Source organism: Schistocerca serialis, chromosome 1, assembly GCF_023864345.2.
Source record: "Schistocerca serialis cubense isolate TAMUIC-IGC-003099 chromosome 1, iqSchSeri2.2, whole genome shotgun sequence".
NCBI classification, from domain to species: Eukaryota; Metazoa; Arthropoda; class Insecta; order Orthoptera; family Acrididae; genus Schistocerca; species Schistocerca serialis.
This window is the reverse complement of record NC_064638.1, coordinates 172,767,662-172,791,132: the sequence shown is the minus strand read 5'-3', so window position 1 is coordinate 172,791,132 and position 23,471 is coordinate 172,767,662. Positions and strand designations below refer to the sequence as shown.

Sequence of the window (23,471 nt, the reverse complement as noted above, 5' to 3'; positions counted from 1 at the left end):
CTGGATGTTCCTCTACGGCTATCACTTCAGATGGCAATGGATCTTTCAGTGTTGCTGCTTATAACCTGCCAGGCTTTCCTTCCCTGGCTACACCCTGTGAGGAGGGTTGGCTTTCGATGAAACCATTTCCCCACTACCTGGTCTGCACCAGGACTGATGGGGACACTTTCACCACTGCCAGGCTATGATTTTTCATGGAAACTATCAAAGAAAAGTTTGGTGAAGAATACTTTGCGTGGGATGTGGTAGAGATCGCTGCTGATCAAAACTTCTTCTGCCACCCAATCTGCTCCTGCCAGCCAGTCTGTGGCCCTTTGTGCTTGTGACCATCTTGGCTGCCTCCAGATGCCCATTAATCCTCACCAATGTTTGAATATTGGTCAGGGAGTCATTTTTCATAGGGGCCTAAACTGATGAGAAACTCCGTGCCAATTTGGAAGCATTCATTTTGTTTGACATGTTAAGAAAGGTTGTAAGGACAATAGAATTGATACTGGCCTTTATTCTGGGATTGGAAGGGGACGCCCTGCCAGAGGAGATCAAGGTTGCATGCTATCGGTATGACATGAAGCCATACATCCCACCACCCGTGAGGTGTTTACAGTGTTTGCGTTGTGGCCAAATCTCTTCTCACTGTCCGACGCCCCCTTTATGCAGTGATTTTGTATGCCCACTGTGTGTGGGGGCACTCTTGTGTTCTGGGGCCTGAGTGTGTTGTCATGACCATCACTCTCCATGCTCTCCGAATTGCCCGGTTTATAAGAAACTACAGGAGTATAAGGTCATTGATCGTTTGTCCTTTGTCCTTCACGAGGCTCACCAGAAATGACTGATTCTGTCTGTGACATCTAACTTCGCCTCTGTTACATCCTTTCCCCCTTGTTCCTCCTATTTTTGCCAGTCCTAGCCCCTGTACTGTCCCCCTACCCTGCAACTCCCACGCCCTCCCCTCGACATGCCATTCCCCTAACTTTACTGGAGAAATGTCCCCTTGTCCGTGGCCTACTGGTGATAGGGCCTCCTCCAGGGACCCCTCCCTCTCTGCATCTCCCAGACCGGATGCTGGCTGCCCCAGGTCAGCCCAGGACCCACAGTCCTTGCGCCTCAAGGTTGCCTGCTTGCTATCAATTCCAGATCTCACAGAAGCCTGTTCTCTGGAACTTGCCCTCCTCGACCTACGAAAGAGGTGGAGGTGGAGGAGGAGGAGGAGGAGGAGGAGGAGAAGAAGAAGTAGTAGTAATGTGAGTTCAGGACAAGGCTCCTCTGGTGCCCCCCCCCCCCCTCCCCCCCCGGGAGTTGCCAACTCCTTACTTGGAACGTCTTGTTTATGGAGGTCACCCATCCTTGCTGATAATGCATGGTGGTGTGATCAGTTTTGGCCCATTCCCCTCAAATTTGGATCCTAGTTCTGTGCTTATTCAGTGGAACTGGAAAGGATACTACAGTCATGTTCCAGAGTTGCAGCTTTTGTCATCCTCCAGGAATCTCATTTTACTTTTTGTGCTTTGTCAGAAACGGGTCAGCCCTTTGAGGGCTTCTAGTGGCATTTGCATGTTGGTCTGTATGATGTTGTTAGTACATGTCTCCCCCTTCATAATGAATTGGAAGCTTGCAAACCCTATATCCCTCCTGATAGGCCACTTATACCCACTACCTTAATTTCCCTATTTCAGCAACTGCCCCTTTCCTTCCTCCTCCTTGGGGATTTTAATGCCCGTCACCCCTTGTGGGGCAGTGCTTCATTGGGATCTACACATAGACCAGTTTCTTGCAGACCATGACTTGTGCCTTCTTGATTATGGTTCTGCTACACATTTCAGTGCCACTTACAGCATTTTCTCTGCCATAGATATTTTGCTCACTTCCCCACCTGTTCTCCCTTAATAACACTTTTCGTCACATGATGACCTCTGCAATAGTGAGCAATTCCCATTGATTCTCTCATCCTTTCCCACCTTCCAATGACCACATTATCCCACTGGGCTTCCCATCCCTCAGATTGGCCTATAGTGTTCACCCCTTCTTTGTCAGGTTGTATTGATGAAGTCATCTATAACATGTCCGATGCAGATAATCGCGCCGCCGGCATTGCCATCCCTTGCTCAATGGGCACCTTTCACTGTTGGCTGTTCCCATGGTGGAGTGCGGCCATTGCCGTCGCCATCCATAATCTCTGCAGGGGCCTTTCAGCCCCCCTGCGGGTCCAGGGGTTAGAGTAGGCCCGAGGTATTCCTGCCTGTTGTAAGAGGCGACTAAAAGGAGTCCCTCCCCCTCAAGGGGGTAGTTAGCACCTGCGTCCGGAGACAGACGGTTCCACGACCTATATTTGTGGTCATTTTGGTTTTTCACTTCTCGTTTCTTCCTTCCTTTGGTTGGTTCCTTTCTTTGTTCTTCTCCATCTCACTGTCTTCCTTACTCTTTCCCTTGCCTTTTTTCCCTTGCCTTTTTTCCCTTGCCTTTTTTCCCTTGCCTTCTCTGGTCTCCGCCTCGGCGTTTGAGACAGTCTGTCCTCTCTCTCTTCTTTTTCCTCTTCTTCCTTCCTCCCTGTGCGTGCCTGAAGGCCGACCCTCTCATTCGCACGCGTAGCCGGTGACTGGGTAACGCGTAATTCCCCACCCTGGGTAGACAAGTAAGACACACACGTACCCCCTGGTAAAGGCCAGGCCCAGGGAGGGGTGATTGCCTGAGCTGATTGATACCTTCTGACCATGCCGATTGGTCCCTCCGTCTGTTTCTCGGGAGGTGTGACCTGAGGTGTCAACATTCACGTAAGGCGGGAGTGCCCTCTGAGAGGGTCCCCACAAGGAAGGAGCGGGCCATCGGAGACACTGGCAATCATGGGGGATTCCTCCGCAATGGATTTCTCTTCTTCTTCTCTCTCGACTTCTGCCCACAAATGGAAACTTAACCAGCCACCAGTGACAAAAGTACTACCGCCTGCCCCACAGTTCCTCGTCGTTTCTCGATCTGAGGACGGAAAGGATTTTTCCTCTGTCAACCCTTTCGTTATCCAGAAGGGCGTAGATGCCATAGCCGGAACTGGTAAGTCTTGTACCAGGTTGCGTAATGGTACCTTGTTACTAGAAACTGAGAGCGCCTTTCAGGCACAAAAACTGCTTCGCGCCACACTCCTGTACACGTTCCCTGTCCGGGTGGAGGCTCACCGAACTTTGAATTCGTCTCGTGGTGTGGTTTATACCAGATCACTCGACGGATTGACTGACGAGGAGATTCAATCTTTCCTCGCTGAGCAGGTCGTGACGGCTGTCCATAGGGTCATGAAAAAGGTCAACAATGGTCTTGTACCGACCCGGACACTTTTCTTGACCTTTGATAGTGTTCAGCTGCCATTGCGCATCAAAGCGGGCTACGAGGTTATTTCTGTTCGCCCCTATGTCCCGACACCTATGCGCTGCTACCAGTGTCAGCGTTTTAATCACACTCGCCAGTCTTGTTCCAATGCGGCTAAATGTGTCACTTGTGGCAGGGATGCCCATGAGGGTGACTGTCCACCTCCGTCTCCTCGTTGTGTGAACTGTCAGGGTGACCATGCAGCGTCCTCCCACGACTGTCCCATCTATAAGGAAGAACGCTGTATCCAAGAAATTCAGGTCAAAGAGAAAGTGTCCACCTCAGCTGCTCGCAAGCTATTTGCTAGTAGGAAGCCCACGCTGCTCCCAGCGGGGAAATACAGTACTGTCCTCGCCTCTCCTCGGACTACCAGGGAGGTGGCAACCCAGACATGCGATCTGACCTTCAGCACCACGGTCGTCCGTTCGGCCAGTGCTAAAATCGCGCGGTCGACGTCTCCTGTTCCTCCCGTCACCCCACAGACACAAGCCCCTTCATCAGCTTCTGCTAAGACGAAGACCCAGAAGTCAGATGCACGGGCCTTCATGAAGGAACCGTCCCGTGCAGACTTCCTACGTACCTCGAACTCCCAGCCATCGACCAGTACTTCCACCAAACGACCTTCCAAGAAAGCTCATAGGAAGCACAGTTCTCCTTCTCCGCCACGGCGCATTTCTTCTCCTGCGCCACCCAGCGGTTGCCGCCCCAGGCCGTCATCCGTTTCGCCTGGCCGCACCGCTGGTAGCCGAACATCTGGCCGTTCATCGGCGGAGAAAGCTCCCCCTCCCGGCCATCTTACCAAGATGGCCGATGAACCTATAGAACCAATGGACGATGACTGTCCGCCTACTGATAGCGGCGGCAGTGCTCGCTCGAAGCTGGGCCCTCAGCGGCCTTTGAGGTGACCCATTCTTTCATCTTCCTTTTCTTCTTACGATGGCACTTATTCACTGGAATATTCGCAGCATTCGCTCCAACCTAGAGGACTTGAAGTTGCTGCTCCGCTTGCACCGTCCGCTCGTCGTAGCCCTCCAGGAAACGAAGCTACGCTCATGCGATCAAATTGCCTTGGCACACTACACCTCTGTGCGTTTTGACCTACCCCCTGTGGTAGGTATTCCGGCTCATGTCGTTGGTTCGGGATGATATTTACTACGATCCCATCACATGGCACACCGGCCTGCAGGCGGTTGCCATCCGAATTACTCTCCCCACTTTTACATTTTCCATTTGTACCGTTTACGCTCCATCATCGTCTGCGTTACCAGGGCAGACATGATGCAAATTATTGCTCAGCTACCTGCACCATTTTTGTTAACTGGAGACTTCAATGCCCACCATCCCCTTTGGGGCTCTCCAGCATCCTACCCGAGGGGCTCACTGTTAGCAGACCTTTTCAACCAGCTCAATCTTGTCTGCCTCAATACTGGCGCCCCTACTTTTCTTTCGGACACATCTCACACCTATTCCCATTTAGACCTCTCTATATGTACTACCCAACTTGCACGCCGGTTTGAGTGGTCTGCACTTTCTGATACATATTCGAGCGACCACTTCCCGTGTGTTATCCATCTCCTGCAGCATACCCCCTCTCCGTGCTCATCTAGTTGGAACATCTCCAAAGCAGACTGGGGGCTCTTCTCTTCCAGGGCGACCTTTCAGGATCAAACCTTCACAAGCTGCGATAGTCGGGTCGCACACCTCACGGAAGTCATTCTACTGCTGCTGAATATTCCATTCCTCACCCTACTTCTTCTCCACGTCGCGTACCGGTCCCCTGGTGGACCGCGGCATGTAGAGACACTTTACGTGCTCGTCGACGTGCTTTACGCACCTTTAAACGCCACCCTACAGTGGCGAATTGTATCAATTATAAACGATTACGTGCACAGTGTCGTATTATTAAAGAAAGCAAGAAAGCCAGCTGGGCTGCTTTCACAAGCACCTTCAACAGTTTTACTCCCTCTTCTGTTGTCTGGGGTAGCCTGCGCCGGCTATCTGGCACTAAGGTCCACTCACCAGTTTCTGGCTTGACGGTCGCGAATGACGTCCTTGTGGCCCCTGAGGATGCCTCCAATGCCTTCGGCCGCTTTTTTGCAGAGGTTTCGAGCTCCGCTCATTACCACCCTGCCTTCCGGGGAGGCTAGGCCACCTAACTTCCGCTCCTCGAATCATGAAAGTTATAATGCCCCATTCACCATGCGGGAACTCGAAAACGCACTTGCCCGGTCACGGTCCTCCGCTCCAGGGCCTGATTCTATTCATATTCAGATGCTGAAGAACCTTTCTCCTGCGGGTAAAGGTTTCCTTCTTCGTACTTATAATCGCATCTGGATTGAGGGACATGTTCCCGCATGCTGGCGCGAGTCTATTGTTGTACCGATTCCTAAGCCGGGGAAGGACAAGCACTTGCCTTCCAGTTATCGACCCATCTCGCTTACCAGCTGTGTCTGTAAGGTGATGGAGCGAATGGTTAACTCTTGTTTGGTTTGGCTGCTTGAATCTCGACGCCTACTTACCAATGTACAATGTGGATTTCGTAGGCGCCACTCTGCTGTTGACCATCTGTGTACCTTGTCGACCTTCATTATGAATAACTTCTTGCGGAAGCGCCCGACCGCGGCTGTGTTCTTTGATTTGGAGAAGGCTTACGACACCTGTTGGAGGGCGGGCATTCTCCGCACCATGCATACATGGGGCCTTCGCGGTCACGTCCCTCTTTTTATTCGTTCCTTTTTAATGGATCGACAGTTCAGGGTACGTGTGGGTTCTGTCCTGTCAGACACCTTTTGCCAGGAGAATGGGGTGCCACAGGGCTCAGTTTTGAGCGTCACTCTCTTCGCCATAGCGATCAATCCAATAATGGATTGCCTCCCAGCTGATGTATCAGGCTCCCTTTTCGTGGACAATTTTACCATCTATTGCAGCGCGCAGCGTACATGTTTCCTGGAGCGCTGTCTTCAGCGTTCTCGTGACCGTCTTTACTCCTGGAGTGTTGCCAATGGCTTCCGTTTTTCTGTCTGTATTAACTTCTGGCGCTACAAAGAGTTTCTCCCACCATCCTTACGACTCGGTCCCGTTGCTCTCCTATTCGTGGAGACAGCAAAATTTTTAGGTCTTACATTTGACAGGAAACTTAGCTGATCTCCACATGTCATATTTGGCTGCCCGTTGTACCCATTCTCTAAATGTCCTCAGTGTTATGTCGTGGGGAGCGGATCGAACCGTCCTACTTCGCCTATATTGGTCGATCGTCTGCTCCAAGCTGGATTATGGGAGCTTCGTATACTCCTCTGCATGGCCATCCATCTTACGCCGCCTCAACTCCATACAACAATGTCTTGCAATCGGAGCGTTTTATACTAGTCCCGTCGAGAGTCTTCATGCTGAAGCTGGTGAATTGCCACTCACCTACCAGCGCGATATACTGCTTTGTCGGTATGCCTGTCGGCTACTGTCAATGCCCGACCACCCCTCTTATCGTTCCTTTTTTGACGACTCTCTTGACCGTCAATACGGGTTGTATGTCTCTGCCTTGCTACCCCCTGGAGTTCGCTTTCGTTGCTTCCTTCAACACCTTGATTTTTCACTCCCTGCAACCTTTCGAGTGGGTGAGAGCCACACGCCACCTTGGCTCCAGGCTCAGGTTCGCGTTCACCTTGACCTCAGCTCGCTCCCAAAGGAGGTTATCCCCGGTTCGGTATACCACTCCTGTTTTGTCGAACTTCGTTCGAAGTTCATTAATATGACCTTCATTTATACAAATGGCTCTAAGACCAATGACGGGGTCGGTTGCTCTTTTATTGTCGGGGTACAAAGTTTCAAATACCGGCTCCATGGCCATTGTTCGGTCTTCATAGCTGAGCTCTTTGCCCTCTACCAGGCTGTTCTTTACATCTGCCGCCACCGACATTCTGCTTATGTCATCTGCTCCGATTCCCTGAGCGCCATCCAGAGCCTCAGTGATCCGTATTCGGTTCACCCTTTCGTGCACCGGATCCAACGCTCTCTTCAGCAGCTGGTGGACGGCGGTTCTCCGGTTAGCTTTATGTGGGTCACTGGCCATGTCGGTATCCCTGGGAACGAAGCTGCAGATGCCGCGGTCAAGGCTGCGGTCCTCCAGCCTCGGACAGCTTCTTGTTGTGTCCCTTCATCAGATTGTAGCAGGGTCATTTGTCGGCGCATTTTATCGCTGTGGCATGCCGATTGGGCTGCACTTACGGACAACAAGCTTCGGGCCTTGAAACCTCTTCCCGCGGCTTGGACGTCCTCCTCATGCCCTTCTCGGCGGGAGGAGGTCATTTTGGCCCGGTTACAAATTGGACACTGCCGGTTCAGCCATCGCCATCTGCTGACGGCTGCGCTGGCGCCGTTCTGCCCATGTGGGCAATTGCTGACGGTCCGCCACATTTTAACGTCCTGTCCGGATTTTAACACACTGCGTCTTGATCTTGGCCTGCCATGTACTCTAGATGCCATTTTAGCGGATGACCCACGAGCAGCTGCTCGCGTTCTTCGTTTTGACAAACCTCTCTAAGGGCATTTGATTATGCTGTTTTTTTAATCCTATGCCTGTCAGTCTGTCTTTTATCGTGTTTTCCCTTTTAGTTGCTGTTTTAAACTTGTGCCTCGCTGTGCATTCCTAACGTAGTCTGGGCGCTAATGACCATTGAAGTTGTGCGCCCTGAAACCACACAAAAAAAAAGAAAGGGGGGGGGGGGCTTTCAGTGCCTTAACTGGCACCTGTCCTCTTCGGTTGTATTAACTTGGACCATCTTCACACCAAAGCCTGTTACTTAATCAAACAGAGCAAGCGGGTGTGTTGGGAACACTTTGTCTCTCCCCTAGATTTTCCTGCCGCTTCGATACTCTGCACTCTCCAAGGTTGTTAGCAACAGTATTCCATTCCGGACCTTGCCCTTCCAGGTGGCCTTGGGTTGCAAGGTGTTCCTTGAGAACTGATAGGTCTGTACCATTTTGCAGTGGCATTGCCATCAGCATCCTATACAGCCGCCTTCCTTCTCCACAAAAGTGGGCTGAATCTTCCCACTTACATTTCATCCCTCGTCGGGCAGAATCCTACAATAAACCTTTCAGTGAATGAGAATTTCTGGTCATCTCCTCTTCCCATGATTCAGCCCCTGCCCGATTCCTTCCATGACATGTTGCTTCAATACCTCAGTCCTCAACAACAACATGTCCTCCAGGTGTTTAACCATTTTTGGCTCCAAGGCATTTTCCACCTCTCAGTGGAGCGACAGTGTTGTGGTTCCTGTCCTTATGCCCAGTAAGGATACTCCCCTGATAGTTACTAGCCAGTCAGCTTGACCAACATCCCATACAAATTATTTGAGGAGATGGTGGCTTGTCAGCTGAGTTGGGTCTTCAAAGCCTGGGACCTCGTCTCCTTACCACTCCAGCTTCGGGAGAGACGGTCTTTGATCGATCATCTGCTTTAGTTCGAAACTGCAGTTCAGCAGCCAAAGCAGTGTCATCTTGTCACAGGTTTCTTTATCTTCATAAGACCTGTGACATGGCTCGGTGCCATCAGATCTTGCTTGCATTCCATGAGTGGAATCCTTGGGGTCCTATTCTGATTTATATTTGACAGTTCCTGTCCTATTCAGAATTCAGGTAGGCAACGTTCTCAGCTCCCGACAGCCCCAGGAGAATGGCATTTCACAGTACTCCATACTAAATGTTCTTTTTCTCATTACTATTAATGGACTCGTGGCCTCTGTTGGACTGTTGGTCTGTTGGTCACCCCACTCTGTATTAGGGCTAGTTCCCACTCGATGGCAGCTGCCCCTTTCACACTGCTCTTTTCAGACCCGGTCCATCGTTGTAGTATGGGCTTGGGCACCAGTGCCTTTTGCACTAGCCCTGTCTATATTCTTCTGGTTAACACTGGGATCCCTCCCTCTTTTCAGTTCAGTGTTCCCAGCTTGTGGTTTACTGTGCCATCACTATCTGCTCTTTCACTGCTGACCCCTCATATTCTTTTCGCAGCTTTAGGACATCACTTGCCCACTGCCCACCTTCGAGTGGGTTCACCAGTTGAGCTTCACCTCACATCTCTCTGCAGCAATTTCCATCTTCCCTCTTAATCCTGTTCCCCACTTCTCTCTGCCTTGCCCCCCCCCCCCCCCCCCCTTCCTTTGTTAGTTCCTCGGCCCTGGATTCGGATGGATCTCTTTTGGGGTTCAAAAGTCTCGATCACTCCGAAATGGTGTTATATTGCTTGTTCCAACTGCTCTGTACAGAATTTTAGGGTTGCTATTGCTTTTTACAGCAGTGGCTCTAAATCTGCCAATGTCATCGAGTACCCTTGGTGTCTGCCATCGACGACCTTCCTGCCATTGATGACTGTGCTGCTTGTTTGGTTGATTTCCTTTGGGTGCGTGGCCACATTTGTATCCCAGTAATAAGCTTGCTGCTGATCATCTGGCTGGGGAGTAGTCACCCCACCCCATTTTCCATGGCCCCTCTGGGGCGGATTTGCAGCTTCGCGTCAAATTCCTTTTTGCTCAGTCATGGGCAGCTCTTGGGGAGTCCGCATCCCAGTCTAATAAACTTTGTGCAAGCAAGGGAACTCTGCCATGTGGCATTCTTCCCTCCACCCCCCCCCCCCCCCTCTCCTGGCGGGAATGTACCATCCTCAGCCGGCTTTGTATTGGCCATACCAGGAAGACCCATGGATATTTACTCCATAATGAGTCACCTCTCCCCTTTGTAGTTGCAGGGCTCCCCTCACAGTGATCCATATTTTACTGGACAGCCCCCACTTTTTGGCACTTAAATATGCCCTCCTATCTTTGTTGTCCCAGGTGTTAGCAGATGACCCTTGCATGGGTACGTCCAGCCTCAGTTTTCTTCATAAAAGTGGTTTGTCCTCCAAGATGTAAGTATCTGAATTTCCTTTCAAAATTGGAGTCATTTGGTTAGTGTTGTCATTGGTTTGGGAAGTCTTAAGGCCTTGTCTCCACACTGGCCAGTCTGCAGGGTGTCCCAGAGGAATGGTTAATATTCGGGGATATGACAAGAATAATCAGTTGAAGAAAAAAAAGCTCTAAAATGCATATCTTAAGAGCTATGAGCACTTACTCATGTTCACTACTGTAGAACACCTCTTCTAGTGAACAAGTGCTCATTGTTCTTAAGGAATGCATTTTAGAACCCACGTTTAATAGATGTTTTTGTTTCAAATGATTGTCCTTGCCATGTTATTGAATATTCATGCTGGTCGCCCTGTATGTGATCATTCCATTTTATATTCCTAAAATTTGTTACAGCCAGATGTTTTATATGAGTTGACACATTCCAAATGTGGCTATTTGATATTATTTTCATTTGACACTACGTCTCTGCAGTTAATGATATGCACGATTTAACATCTCTATTCATTTAAAACAAGTTGCAATCTTCTTTGTGCCACTTGAAATCTTACCTTTACACCGGGGTACACGCAGACAATGCACAATAAGAGCCAGACATTACAGAATGGCAATATGAACATTGAAAAATGTAATTCAACTTGTAAACCCGTAATTAATGCTGTGTTTCATTTAGAACATTTATTTAAATAATAAATTATTATGATTATAGAGTTATTTTATGAAATTCGTTTCATAAAAGAAATCTTCTTTTACATTTTTGGGTGAAAGTACTGTTATAATATATAAGAACCATTAATTAACATAATCAGAAAGTAAGTTTTCTTATACCTTAGAATTTTGGTTTTGAATAGTCCTTTCAACTTACTGAAAACATGGAAAGCTCTAGCTACGTCCTTTTTGCAGCAAAACCTTCAATTTCAAATTCTCTAGTTCCAGAAGGAGCAGCACATCGTCTAATTACATTTATGTTTTTGTAACTGAAATTGCAGTAATATAACTTTCTGTTTTTGTTACAGGCTTACTTCATTGGTGTGGTATGGAGTTGCTACAAGTACCTAACCCTTCGCCTAGCTGCTACACAGCGCACTATTCATTACATAGATCCTGATAGTCAATCACTGTTGCCAGACCTACCAGACTATGAGACAGCCATGTGTGATCCTCGATTTGCAGTTAAGAAGTTTCCAACTCCACCACCCTCATACAGTGCTGCAGTAGAAGTGCCCATGTCAATGTGTACTGAACCTGCTCCTGTTCCAGTACCTCCACCAGTCACAACTCCCTACAATCCCTCTGTTGTGCCTCCTCCAGCCCCAGTGGCGACTCTGCCAGTTGAACCATCGACCACCACCACCACGACCGCCACCCCACCCACTCAGTCACCACAGAGTGCTCCATCACAACCTGCGGCCACTGCTACTACCGCAGAGCAATCTCGGCCCTCTGCCTAGTGAGGCTTCAAGTATATTTGATACCTCACCTTCCATCTTTGAGAGGTCACTGATAAGAAAAGTAATTTCTTTAAAGATATTCCATATAACACCAAGAATTCTTCGTACAAGCAGTGAGGTATACAGAAACACTGTTAACAGTTGCAATAAATTGTACAGTGATCGATAGATTTCAGTATTTTAGTTCACATTGTATACCTCCTTGCTGTTAAAGGCTGTAGTTGTGTCACACACAGGCACAAACACACACACTAATCTGGCACACACATATAGCTTAATAATAATGTTATTTAATTGAATATATTTTGTAGTGTTGTTCATCAAATTTATATTTATCAAATGTACTGAATTTTTAGATGGTAGTAAAGTACCTGTGAGTAGGTTCTGATTAGAAGGGTATGAAAAATTCTTTTAAGGTTTGGTGTTAGTTTAGTGTTGGATGGCAGGTCGTATTTAGGCAACGGAGCAGACTACAACAGTACGTTACAACATCGAATGACTGTCTTATCAACATCCATAGCTGTGGTGTTTATCCCAGGTTTCTTTTAAACTCGTCAGCATTTGTATGTCTTAAAATATTTTTACTTATTCAATACATACTGAACTGTTGAGTTCTACTGTAAATATTGGAGAGATCTGCAGTGAAACCACTTGATATTATTTATGACTGAAATTTATTGTTATAAACAGAGTCTATTCTTGACACTATATTTGACAGCTTCTCACTTTAAATAACTTAAAAAAGGGCAAGTAAAGAAACTAATTTTGGTGTTAGTGTTCATTGCTTAAATAAAGGACATATAATACATTCATAAAAAATAGAAACAAATAAGATTTTAATGTTGGGGCTTAATGTAAACATTAACGAATTTTACAGATATATGTATATACAAATTTAGAGAGAATAGGAAGTTTAAAAATTCTAATGTTCAAAGTTCCTGAACTGTGATGATGATGCAGGTTATAGTTCATAATTTTTGATGATTATTTCTTGTACATTCACTCAGTGTATATTTACGATCAGTGAAGTACACATTTAAACCTGTAATAAATTAAAGAGATTTGAATATTAAATTTGCTTGCTTTTAATTTATACGTATCTTATTTCAGTGTACTTGCTCCAGTGTGTTCCTTTTTCCCTCCATACACTGTTTGGAAGTGATAGTGTGATATGTAGACGTTTGTACTGTAAGAATGTTAATGTATGGTGAGGTTTGCGACGAAGAGCTTTGTTATTACTCCTGAGGAAACATATTTATTCTGCTATGTACATTTTACTATTTTGCAGTATACAAATATACATAATTGCAACCTGTGGTTGTGAAAATGTACTTGACCTCTTAGCATCAAATAATCCTTAGCAAATGGGGAACATCATGGCTTACACCTGGATTAGTGACCACAAAGTTGGTGAAGGGAGTCCGAATACCGTAACATACAAACCCACCAAAGATAAATGCAAAACATTTTTATTTGAAAAGCAGATAAAAATACCATTGATACCTCCAAGATGCAGTCTCCATTCCTTCTAAACTATGTAAGCATAGACTGATGTGGCTTGGATTTAAAAAAAAAGTGTATTGACAGCAATGGAGAGATTAGTACCAAACAAATTAATAAGAGAGAGTACTGATCCCCTATGGTACACAGAATAGGTCAGAATGCTGTTGCAGAAGCAACAAAACAAGCATACCAAATTCCAACGAACACAAAGTCCCAAAAAATGGCAAGGTTTTACAGAAAATCAAAATTTATGGCAGATTTTGAGGTCCTTTTAATAGTGTCCACAATGCTGCTCGGTCTCAAAACCTGTCAGAAAATCCAGAGAGATTCTGGTCATATGTCAAGTAAATCAGCACAAAGACACAAGTGTGTGATAGCAAAGGTGATGTTACCCGTGACAGTGCCACTAAAGTGGAGTTACTAAGTATGGTTTCCCACAAAATCCTTCACAGAAGATGACAAAGTAAATGTTCCAGAATTCAAACTGAGATCAGCTACCAACTTGAGTAACTTACAAGTAGATATCCTCAGTGTAGCAGAGCAACTCAAATCAATAAAAGCAAGTTGGTCAGCCCAGATCATATACCAGTTAGGTTTCTTTCATGGTAGGCTGATAGAATAATCCATACTTAACAATTGCCTACAAATACTCGTTGAAGGATCTATGCATACAGACTAGACTGTTTCACAGGTCACACCCCTGCTCAAAAAAAGGAAATAGGAATAATTACCAAATTACATACAACTATTTGCAGTAGGATTTTGGAACATAAATTAGCTGTTTAGTACATTATGAAATACTTCAAAGAAAATGATCTGTTGATACGTAGCCTATATGGATTTAGAAAATGTTGTTCTTGTGAAACAACTGGATCTTTATTCATATCAACTTAGAGTGCTGTTGACAGGGGATATAAAGTTGTTTCCATGATACTGAGATTTCCAGATGGCTTTTGATCCCATTCACCACAGTCTGCTTCTAATCATTTTGCTTGCTTATGGTGCATTGTCTTAGTTCTTCGACGTTTGTGACAGGAAATCGTGAATCAATTCAGAGTTCATAGCAGTTGATGGAAAGTTGGAGCAAAACAGAAGTGATATCTGGAATTCCCCAAGGAAGTGTTACAGGGCCTCCACCGTTCCTTATCAATATAAATAATTTGTGTGTCTGTGCAGCCCTCTCAGGTAATGCTGTCATTTATTGTCTAGTAGTTATAAAAGAAACATGGAGGATTGAAAAGAGGACTCACCAAGGAAAAAAAGAGAGAATGGATGAAAGCAAGTGTAAAAGAGATGGAGCTCATGAGAAGCAAAAATGAAATAAGAAAATCCTATAGAGAGGTGAATGCGGCATGGAAGCCTTTTGGTAGTAAAACAAGCTTAATAAATGATGAGACAGGGAATATGCGAAAGATGGCGCAGTTATTTTGATAGTCTCCTCAACCCTAGAATAACTACACCAGAGAATCCAACAGACACGAATGGGGAAGAGGGCCCAGACAACAACACTACCCACCAAATATAGAAGAAGTGAAAACTGCCATGAAGAAATTCAAAAACAATAAGGCGGCAGGGATAGATGGTATTCCAGCAGAACTGTTTAAGCAAGGAGGTAGACAGCTTGAATGAAGCTTTCTGAAAATAGTCATCAGAATATGGGAAAAGGAGAAAATGCCCCAACAATGGTAAGAGGGTATTGTATGTCCCATATATAAGAAAAGAGGTAAGATGGAGTGTGGTAATTACAGAAGGATCACACTACTTAATTTAGTATATAAAGTATTCTCTAATATACTATTCGACAGAATACTACCAATCATACAGAGGAAGACGGGGCCATACCAATGCGGATTTCTTTCTGGGAAGTCATCTATAGATCAAATATCACCTTAAGACAAATCCTGGAAAAAACAAACAAATATGGGGTTGGCACGCATCACCTCTTTATAGATTTCAAAGCAGTTTATGATAGCATAAATAGATAGCAGTTACATCTAGCTCTAGATGAACTGAGAATCTTGAGAAAGTTGGTAAGACTGGTGAGAATGACAATGAGCGAAACAAAAGGTAGTGTAAGAATAGGAGGAATGATGTCCAATACATTGAGTATTAAAAACGGACTGTGACAAGGGGATGGATGCATTGGCATGTCTTCTCTTTAATGCTGCCCTGTAGAAGGTGGTGAGAAATGCAAACCTTCTGAATAGGGGAACGATCTATAAATCAGTGCAGACCCTGGCCTATGCAGATGACATAGATATAATAACAAGAACCCAAAAAGCAATGGAAGAGACATTTACAGCTCTTGAAAAGGTTAGTAGGAACATGGGGTTAATTATTAATGAACAAAAAACAAAATATATGGCAGCTGGAAAAGCACATAGAGAAAATATGCCAAATGCAATAACAATGGGCAATTATATGTTTGAGAGAGTTGAACATTTCGAGTACCTGGGCTCGACAGTTGCGCATCTAAATGATACCTCCTATGAAATTAATCAGAGATTAATACTAGCCAATAGAGCCTATTTTGCCTTAACAAGACTTACATCCTCAAGGCTCTTGACTCGTACCACGAAATTATTTGTGCAAATCACTTATATGACCAGTGCTTACATATGCCTCTGAAGCCTGGACATTAACAACTAAAGATATTGAAACACTGGATGCATTTGAGAGAAAGGTACTTAGACGAATTATCGGCCCAATCTGTGAAAAAGGAAGATGGAGGAGGAGGTACAACCATGAGTTGTATATATACAAAGACCAACCCATCAGAAGGATAGTGAAATCATCCAGACTGAGGTGGGCGGGATATGTGGCTCGCATGAATGATACAGAAGTACCAAAAAGAATATTACAAGGAAAACCAGGAGGGCAGAGGGGATGTGCTCAACCAAGAGCCAGATGGGAAGTAGTAGTAATCGAAGATCTTAGGAAGATGGGCTATAGAAACTGGAGAGTACTGGCAAAGGACTGAGAGAAAAGGAAGGAAATTTTAGAAGAGGCCAAGGCTCATCATGAGCTGCAGAGCCAAGAAAGAAGAAGAAGTCGTCATAAAATTGAAACCAATTGCAAAATGATTGAGACAAGGTGTCTGTATTATTCGGAAAATGGCAATAGGCTATTTTCCTATGTTAAAATATGGTTCAGACTGCTGTTATTCTGAATGATTATAACATTCAAATAGCATTTTCGAACAATATTCTCTCAAAATATCTGTTATTTTTATGTGATTAAAGCTTTAAAGTCATTGTTTTACAAAATTTGGTCTTATGATCAAAAACTTGCTGTTATTGGCTAAAGGTCCGATGATATCACCATGGAGACTAAGACAAAGCTATACATGTGTTCTGGGAGTTTCTGCCAAAATTACTAGTCTTTCCATACTTTTTCTGCAAACAGTTTAGCTTTTTAATGATGGAAAACTTATTTACAACTTTTAAGTAACAATGGGAAGGAAATTTGTCAAGGCTGATTGTGGAAACCTTCCGAAAGTTGATGCATTGTATGATCTCTCTGTTCTTCAAAAATTACCCAGATTTTTGTGCTCTGGCAATAACAAACATGAAAACTGCATTGCATGGGGACTGAGGAGGATGTACTACGACAGAACAGTTACGTCACAGAATTATCTCAAAACTGAGGGAATCTGGAACTGGATTATTTGGTTGGACCATGCCAAAGAGATTTTCAATGGCAGCTTGTGAAAGGGTGCGCAATAAAATGCAATGTGTACCTTTTTCGTTCAGAAGGTAATTCTGATTGTTAATTGCTGCTGTTGTTGCCAGAACTACTACTGTTTTCCAGGTACGTCTTTCCACAGTTGTCAAATAGTGTAGTAACACTCTTGGGGAATTATACGGCATTGTTGTTTTTGTTTTTAGCAGCCTTACACACAAGTTTTTCTGTTCCTTCACATTATTAACTTAAACCACTGGAAAATTGTATCTTTAAATTATGCAGTTCATTCAGCTGAACCTTAACGTAACTGTTGTTCTATTGCATACTTCTGGTGAAACATTATGATTTAAAAGGGCGTAAGCAGGACCAGCCTTCATTTGAGTGTAATGCCCTAGTGTTACTACATTTCTTCGTACGTTCCAAGTAATGTTCAGTTACTTTTCCTTTGTCAAAATCCTACAGCTTTACGACAGACTCAATGGAGGTTGTCGGAAGTGGCAAATTGTCTTCAACAACTTATTTGAGAAGAATAGTGTGGTCAGAAATTGTTAAATGGTATCTCAGATTTTCCAGAAGAAGAGCTACATCAGGCATGAATAAAGTTTCATTACACCATCTGTGCGATTCATAGTGGAGTCAGTAAGTAAAAATAGATATTAAAATGTAATATGATATAGAATTTAAAGCTCTTACACAACTGTATTACAAGTCCAGAATGAGGGTGCTTTTATAAGAGGTAGAAAAAGCAATAGAAAATGTTTGTTTTTTAGACAACTCTTCTTACTTCTCGACGTAGTATCCTTTGAGGGATATACACTTGGCCCAGCGATCCTCCAGCTTTTTCATCCCATTCGAAAAGTGGGTTCAGTTAAACTGCAGAATACCTGTTGACTGCAACTTTCACTTCCTCATTGGATGAAAACTGCTCCTAGCAAACCAAAATTTAAAGATAGGCCCATGTGACTTCTTCCTGTTCCCTAACTCTGGTGAGTAGTGTGGATTCAAAACCCAGTTCATGGAATTTCACCATTGTTGTTGCTGATGTGTGGAATGGTGAAAGAGCAGCTTTTTGTGTGCCGACTGTGGTTTTTTTTTCCTTCAGCCAACACAAGTTTCAAACAATCCAACAATGAAACATTACAGTCCATTTATGGTTCTGCCTTTTTCCATGAAATCTATGAGGATTATTCCTTGGAAATCCCAAAGAAACCTTACCAGCTGACAAAATGGTCTTTGCCTTCTGTGCACTTTCACCACCTTTGTCCACCATTCTGACTGCCGTTTGGACTCTGGGGTGTAACGATGGATCCAGGTTTCATGAGCAGTCACAAATCACCACAAAGTCTTGCAAATTGTAACTAAGCATCGCCAGATATTGTGCTGAAATGTTGTTCAGCATATGCCTTTTGTCAGCTGTGAGCAATTGTGGCACCCACCTCACACACAGCTTCTTCATAGCTGGTTCTCCAAGCAGGATATCATGCACTCACTTGAGATGCTTGCAGTCTCAGCAATCCACAAATTTTTATTTGGCAATCTTGAATTACCATAATCATTGATTTTGTCAGTGGTTTCCTTTGCTGTGACCTGAGGTGGATGGCTTCATCTATGGTGCTTGTGCAACCACCTTTGAATTCATTACCGAGCGAGGTGGCGCAGTGGTTAGCACACTGGACTCGCATTCGGGAGGACGACGGTTCGATCCCGTCTCCAGCCATCCTGATTTAGGTTTTCCGTGATTTCCCTAAATCGTTTCAGGCAAATGCCGGGATGGTTCCTTAGAAAGGGCACGGCTGATTTTTCTTCCCAATTCTTCCCTAACCCGAGCTTGCGCCCCGTCTCTAATGACCTCGTTGTCGACGGGACGTTAAGCACTGACCACCACCACCACCACTTTGAGTTTATTAATCCAAAAGTAAATGGTCTTCAATGATGGTGCAGAGTCCACATGAACTTCATCCAGTTTTGTTTTGACTTGTGCAGCAGTCCGACCCTTCAGATGAAAATGTTTAATAACAGCACAAAACTCTGTTTTCTCCATTTTCAATTGCAGACCGCACACTGACTAATTCAGATGACTGTCACCAATGAACTGCAAGCTGTACATTGTTGAAATTCTGTATACAATCCTTGGACTAATCAAGCATACCAGCCATGAAGGCAAAACAAGTGTTCCATTATTTCTTGGAAATGTGCCAAGCATACCAAACTGCCCTTGTAAAGCTAAGGAGAGAGTAGTATTAAGTGGAAAGTATAGGGGAAAAAGAACCCTTGCTCAAAATGAGGATCAATCTTGAGAATAATGCATTAGATGTCCAGCAGGCTACAAGTGACATCAGGTTCATATAGAGTATTTCTGTTAGGACCATCCTGATGTCTATAAACAGACACAGTGACCACAGTCTCATTTGGATTTCTACCAGCAAGTTGCAACAATGTTTTACATTTCTTCTCATTCTGTAGAACACTCAAAAACAATTTTTTCAGAACTTTATATAAATGTATTTGTACAATTTGGTGCTACACAGCATTTGTAATCCATTTTTCCAAGACAAAACATCATTGCAAATGAGCTTTACAACAATAGGAGAGGTGTGCTAGCCAGTGATGTCACATGACTCAAGTGGCACATTTTAGCAGGCTTTTAAGTTATGTGAACTACATTTCCACTTTTTTTTAAGTACTGAAATTGATGAGGGGAAAAGCTTGTTATGACCATTAAATGACATAATCGACCATCTAAGGTGATGTCTAGTAAATGGTCAAATACCCTATTGAACCTAAATAATGAAAAATGTAAAGTCATCCACATGAGTACTAAAAACATTTGTTTAATTTTAATTACTCGATAAATATCACAATCTCAAGTCTTTCAATTCAACTAAATACCTAGGAATTATTATGAACAACTTAAATTGGAACAATCATCTGGATCATTTTGGACATTAGGCTAACGACAGACTGTGTTTTATTGGCAGAACACGACTGTGTTTTATTGGCAGAACACTTGCAAGCCGCAACAAATCACTAGCTGCCTATAATAAGGGTGTCCGCACTCTGCTGGAGTACTGCTGTGCAGTATGGGATCCTTACCGATGGGATTGATGGAGGACATCAAAAAAGTTCAATAGCTCACTTTGTATTATTGCAAAATAGGGCGCAGAGTGTCAAATATATCATACGAGAATTGAGATAGCAACCATTAAAATCAAGGTGTTTCTTGTTGCAGCAGGTTTTCTTATGAAAATTCAATCACCAGGTTTCTCCTCCAAATGCAAAAATATTTTTTTGATTCCTACTTACTTAGGGAGGAATGGTCACCGTACAAAATAGAGAAACTCAAGTGTGGCCAGAAAGATTTAGTTGTTTATTTTCTCTGCTTGCTGTTTGAGAGTCGAACAGTGGAGAAATAGTCTGACAGAAGGTTCATCAAACTGCAAATCACACTTAAGTGCCTGAAAGTAGAGTAGTCATAGATGTAGTTGCCTGTTTACCAGTGGAAGGGAGGAAGACCCAGCGCTCGTGTGCCTCTGAAATTCTAATTCTGCTTTGAGTTCCCACTGGCACGAAGCAGGAGAGGGAAGAGCCTCCGTAATTTCTAATTGAAAACTGATTCTTGAAATGTGCATTATGTAACTTAGTACTTTGTGTGTAGAGAAGGAATCAGTGGAAGTAGGATGCCTTGAGGCTGTTAAGGAATGTTTTTGTCTGTTATCAGCGTTAGCTGTACAACATGCTAAAGCACTGTGGTAGTGACTGTGAATACAGTATTGATTCCAGTGTGCTGCCTGCGAGAAAGTGACGCAGTGTGTATCCCCTACACCTCTCCTCCTCCCCTCACCACCCCTCCTCCTCATCCATAAACTAGATAGAAGTTGCACGCTTATGCTCCCAGCACCCCAGCAAAAGGGGCAAGTTATATTGTGCATGTAATAACATAGCTTATGTGGGACATTATCAGCAGCTCATTACAGAATAAAACTGGAAATGAGATTGTAATTAAAGATCTTGTACAACATTCCCTGTGGTTTGTAAAACTGGAGTATATATTCTGCATTTTATGCTCACCCAACAAGTAATTGTACGTACCGTCATGATAAGTGTTAACAGAAAAAGGAATTGTTTGATAATATTTGTGATGTAAAAGTAGTGGCTGTAAAGTGTTATTGCACAAAAAAGATAGAAAATAATGTAGTTAAGGACCAACCTCTTGCTACCTGAAAATGGGTACACAACTGTACCAAATAGGAACATTATGAAAGAAAAATTGCAAGACATTGATACTTTTGTGTGGTTAACTTCCTTAACATAATTGATTTTAACACCCTGATGTGGAATCCTGACAAAGAAGATCAATCCACTGGGCAGGACTATTGCAGACATGACAGAGGAAAAAAAGGAGCTGTTGTTAATGAATGATGTGGCCTGTAATTATGAGAAATTGGCAAACTCTGCAACTCAGTATAGTAGATATTATTCTGATCTCTTACAATATATCCATGCATACCGAATGATAGCTGTTATTAGATTTCGTGAGATCTGATCATCTCTCAATGTTGACCACACTTTCAGTCAATGACAGGGTGCTCCAAACACCAACTTACAAGTGGGATGTTAAAAATCTGAAGTTCCACAGATCCAGTGTCCTCTGTACCCGCTCGTTGGTTTCACTCACATAGAGTTTGGGTTAACTCAAGAGGGGCAAAAAGATCAGTGGCAATGCAGATGATTAGAAAACCCGTTACATTAATTTATTTTTGGTGCATAAGAAGACAGAGAATATGAATAATTTCATATATCTTGGTAGTATTGTGGCAACTGAAGGGAATGCTAATCTTGAAGCTTTTGGAAAAATTATATTTTGTCTTAAAAATTCTGATGGCTTATCTTCTACTCCACATGCCTTATTTCATTTTAGGTATCTCAGTGCTCTGTCAAATTCTTTTTACAGTAGAGCATCACCATCTTACGTTCACTACTTCTGCTTCCCTTTCCTCAGAATTGGTTTCAATTTTTTTTACTTTGTGTAGCCCTTGTATATATATTCCTTCTGTCTTTCAGCTTTTCCTAAATTGCTTAGCTCTGATGTCTTGACACGTATACAGCTGCTTCTCTTTCCTTAATTTTCCTATAAGGGACCACTGTCTTTCCCATAGTCATGTATTTCTCCTCTAGCCAGTCACACTTTGCCAGTTTTGCGCTTTCTGTCAATCTCATGTTTTAGACATCTGTCTTTTCTTTTGCCTGTTTCACATTTGTATTTACTCCTTTCATCAATTAGATTCAGCATCTTGTGTTATCCAGTGATTTTGTCTACTCGATCATCTGTTGGCTTCAGTGTCATCTCTTGAAGCTACCCATTTCTCTTCTATTGTTTCAGTCAGTTACTGCTGAATGTTCCCTTTGATACCCACAGCACCTCTGTTTCTTTTAAATTATTCTGTTTCCATCTTCTTAATTTCTCACCTTTCTGAAATTTCTTCAGTTGTAATTTACAACTCATAACCAATAAATTATGGCCAGTGTCCACATCAACCCCTGGAAATGTTTTCTACTACAAAATCTGGCTTCATAATCTCTGTTTTACTATTGCATAATCTGTTTGAAACCTTCTGGTGTCTTTAGCTCTCTTGCACATATACCTACACTCTTCTTTCATGATTCATAAACCAAATGTCTGCAGCTATAAAATTGTGCTTAATGCAAAATTCTGCTAGACAACTTTCACTTGAATTCCTTTCCTGTAGTCCTTGTTCTGCCATTTCTCCTTTTTTCTACTGTTGATTTCCAATCCTTTATCCAATTAAATTTTTGCCTATCTTAAAACACTAAGTAATTTCTTTTGTCTCATCATACATTCCTTCAAACTCTTCATCTCTAAAGCTAGAAGACATGTATATATATTTGCATTGCTGTGGTGAGTTTTGGCTTATAGCATACATGCACTATGTTTTACATAATGCTTCACTAGCATTTCTATTTTCTTTTACATTATTAGCCCTACCATATTTGATATTGTGTTGATAATCTTGTACTAACCCAGGCAGAAATCATATTCTTCCTGGCAATAAATTTTACTAATGATTTGATTCATAGCTGTTACTTTTTGGAGCAACTATGGTATTTTTTTTTCTTTCAGAATAAAATTCAGTCTTTAGCTGCACAATAGGTAAACTTACTCCACTTAACCAGTTTTGACAGATTAATCTGCCAGACTTGTCTCCAGGATACTAGAAAGAATAGCAAATTGCAGCTACACCATCAGTCCACGTGGCACCATCACCCACTCATAAATTAAATTCTATGCCAGCCTTTGTAAGTCCTTTTAAACCTTACATTTATATTCACACATGATTGGTGATTGAGCCTTGTTATTTAACTTATAACTTGCTTTTCTTTTGCCCCAATTATACTTTTTGTATGGTTTCATATGTGTTCCTTGTTGCTAGCATACCAATTTGACTCTTTAAGTACGACTTTTAATACACTTCTTGTACTTTACATACATGTATGGCAATGTTCTGGTGATTGACATTTTCAGAAGTTCATAAAATTTAGGAAAATATACGATTACTCTGATATATTT

The 23,471-nt window shown here is 43.4% G+C and overlaps 1 protein-coding gene across 2 annotated transcripts in view; it reads left to right on the top strand.

The window, feature by feature from the left end:
- LOC126464911 (lysosomal-associated transmembrane protein 4A) overlaps positions 1-12,787 on the top strand; it is a 34,654-nt gene extending 21,867 nt beyond the window's left edge. For both annotated transcript variants that reach the window (XM_050096269.1, XM_050096268.1), the window contains exon 6: positions 11,264-12,787. In XM_050096269.1, coding sequence (XP_049952226.1) covers positions 11,264-11,698 — 435 coding nt within the window. In that variant the 3' untranslated portion in view covers positions 11,699-12,787. The remainder of the gene's footprint in view (positions 1-11,263) is intronic.
- The last annotated feature ends 10,684 nt before the right edge of the window (positions 12,788-23,471 follow it).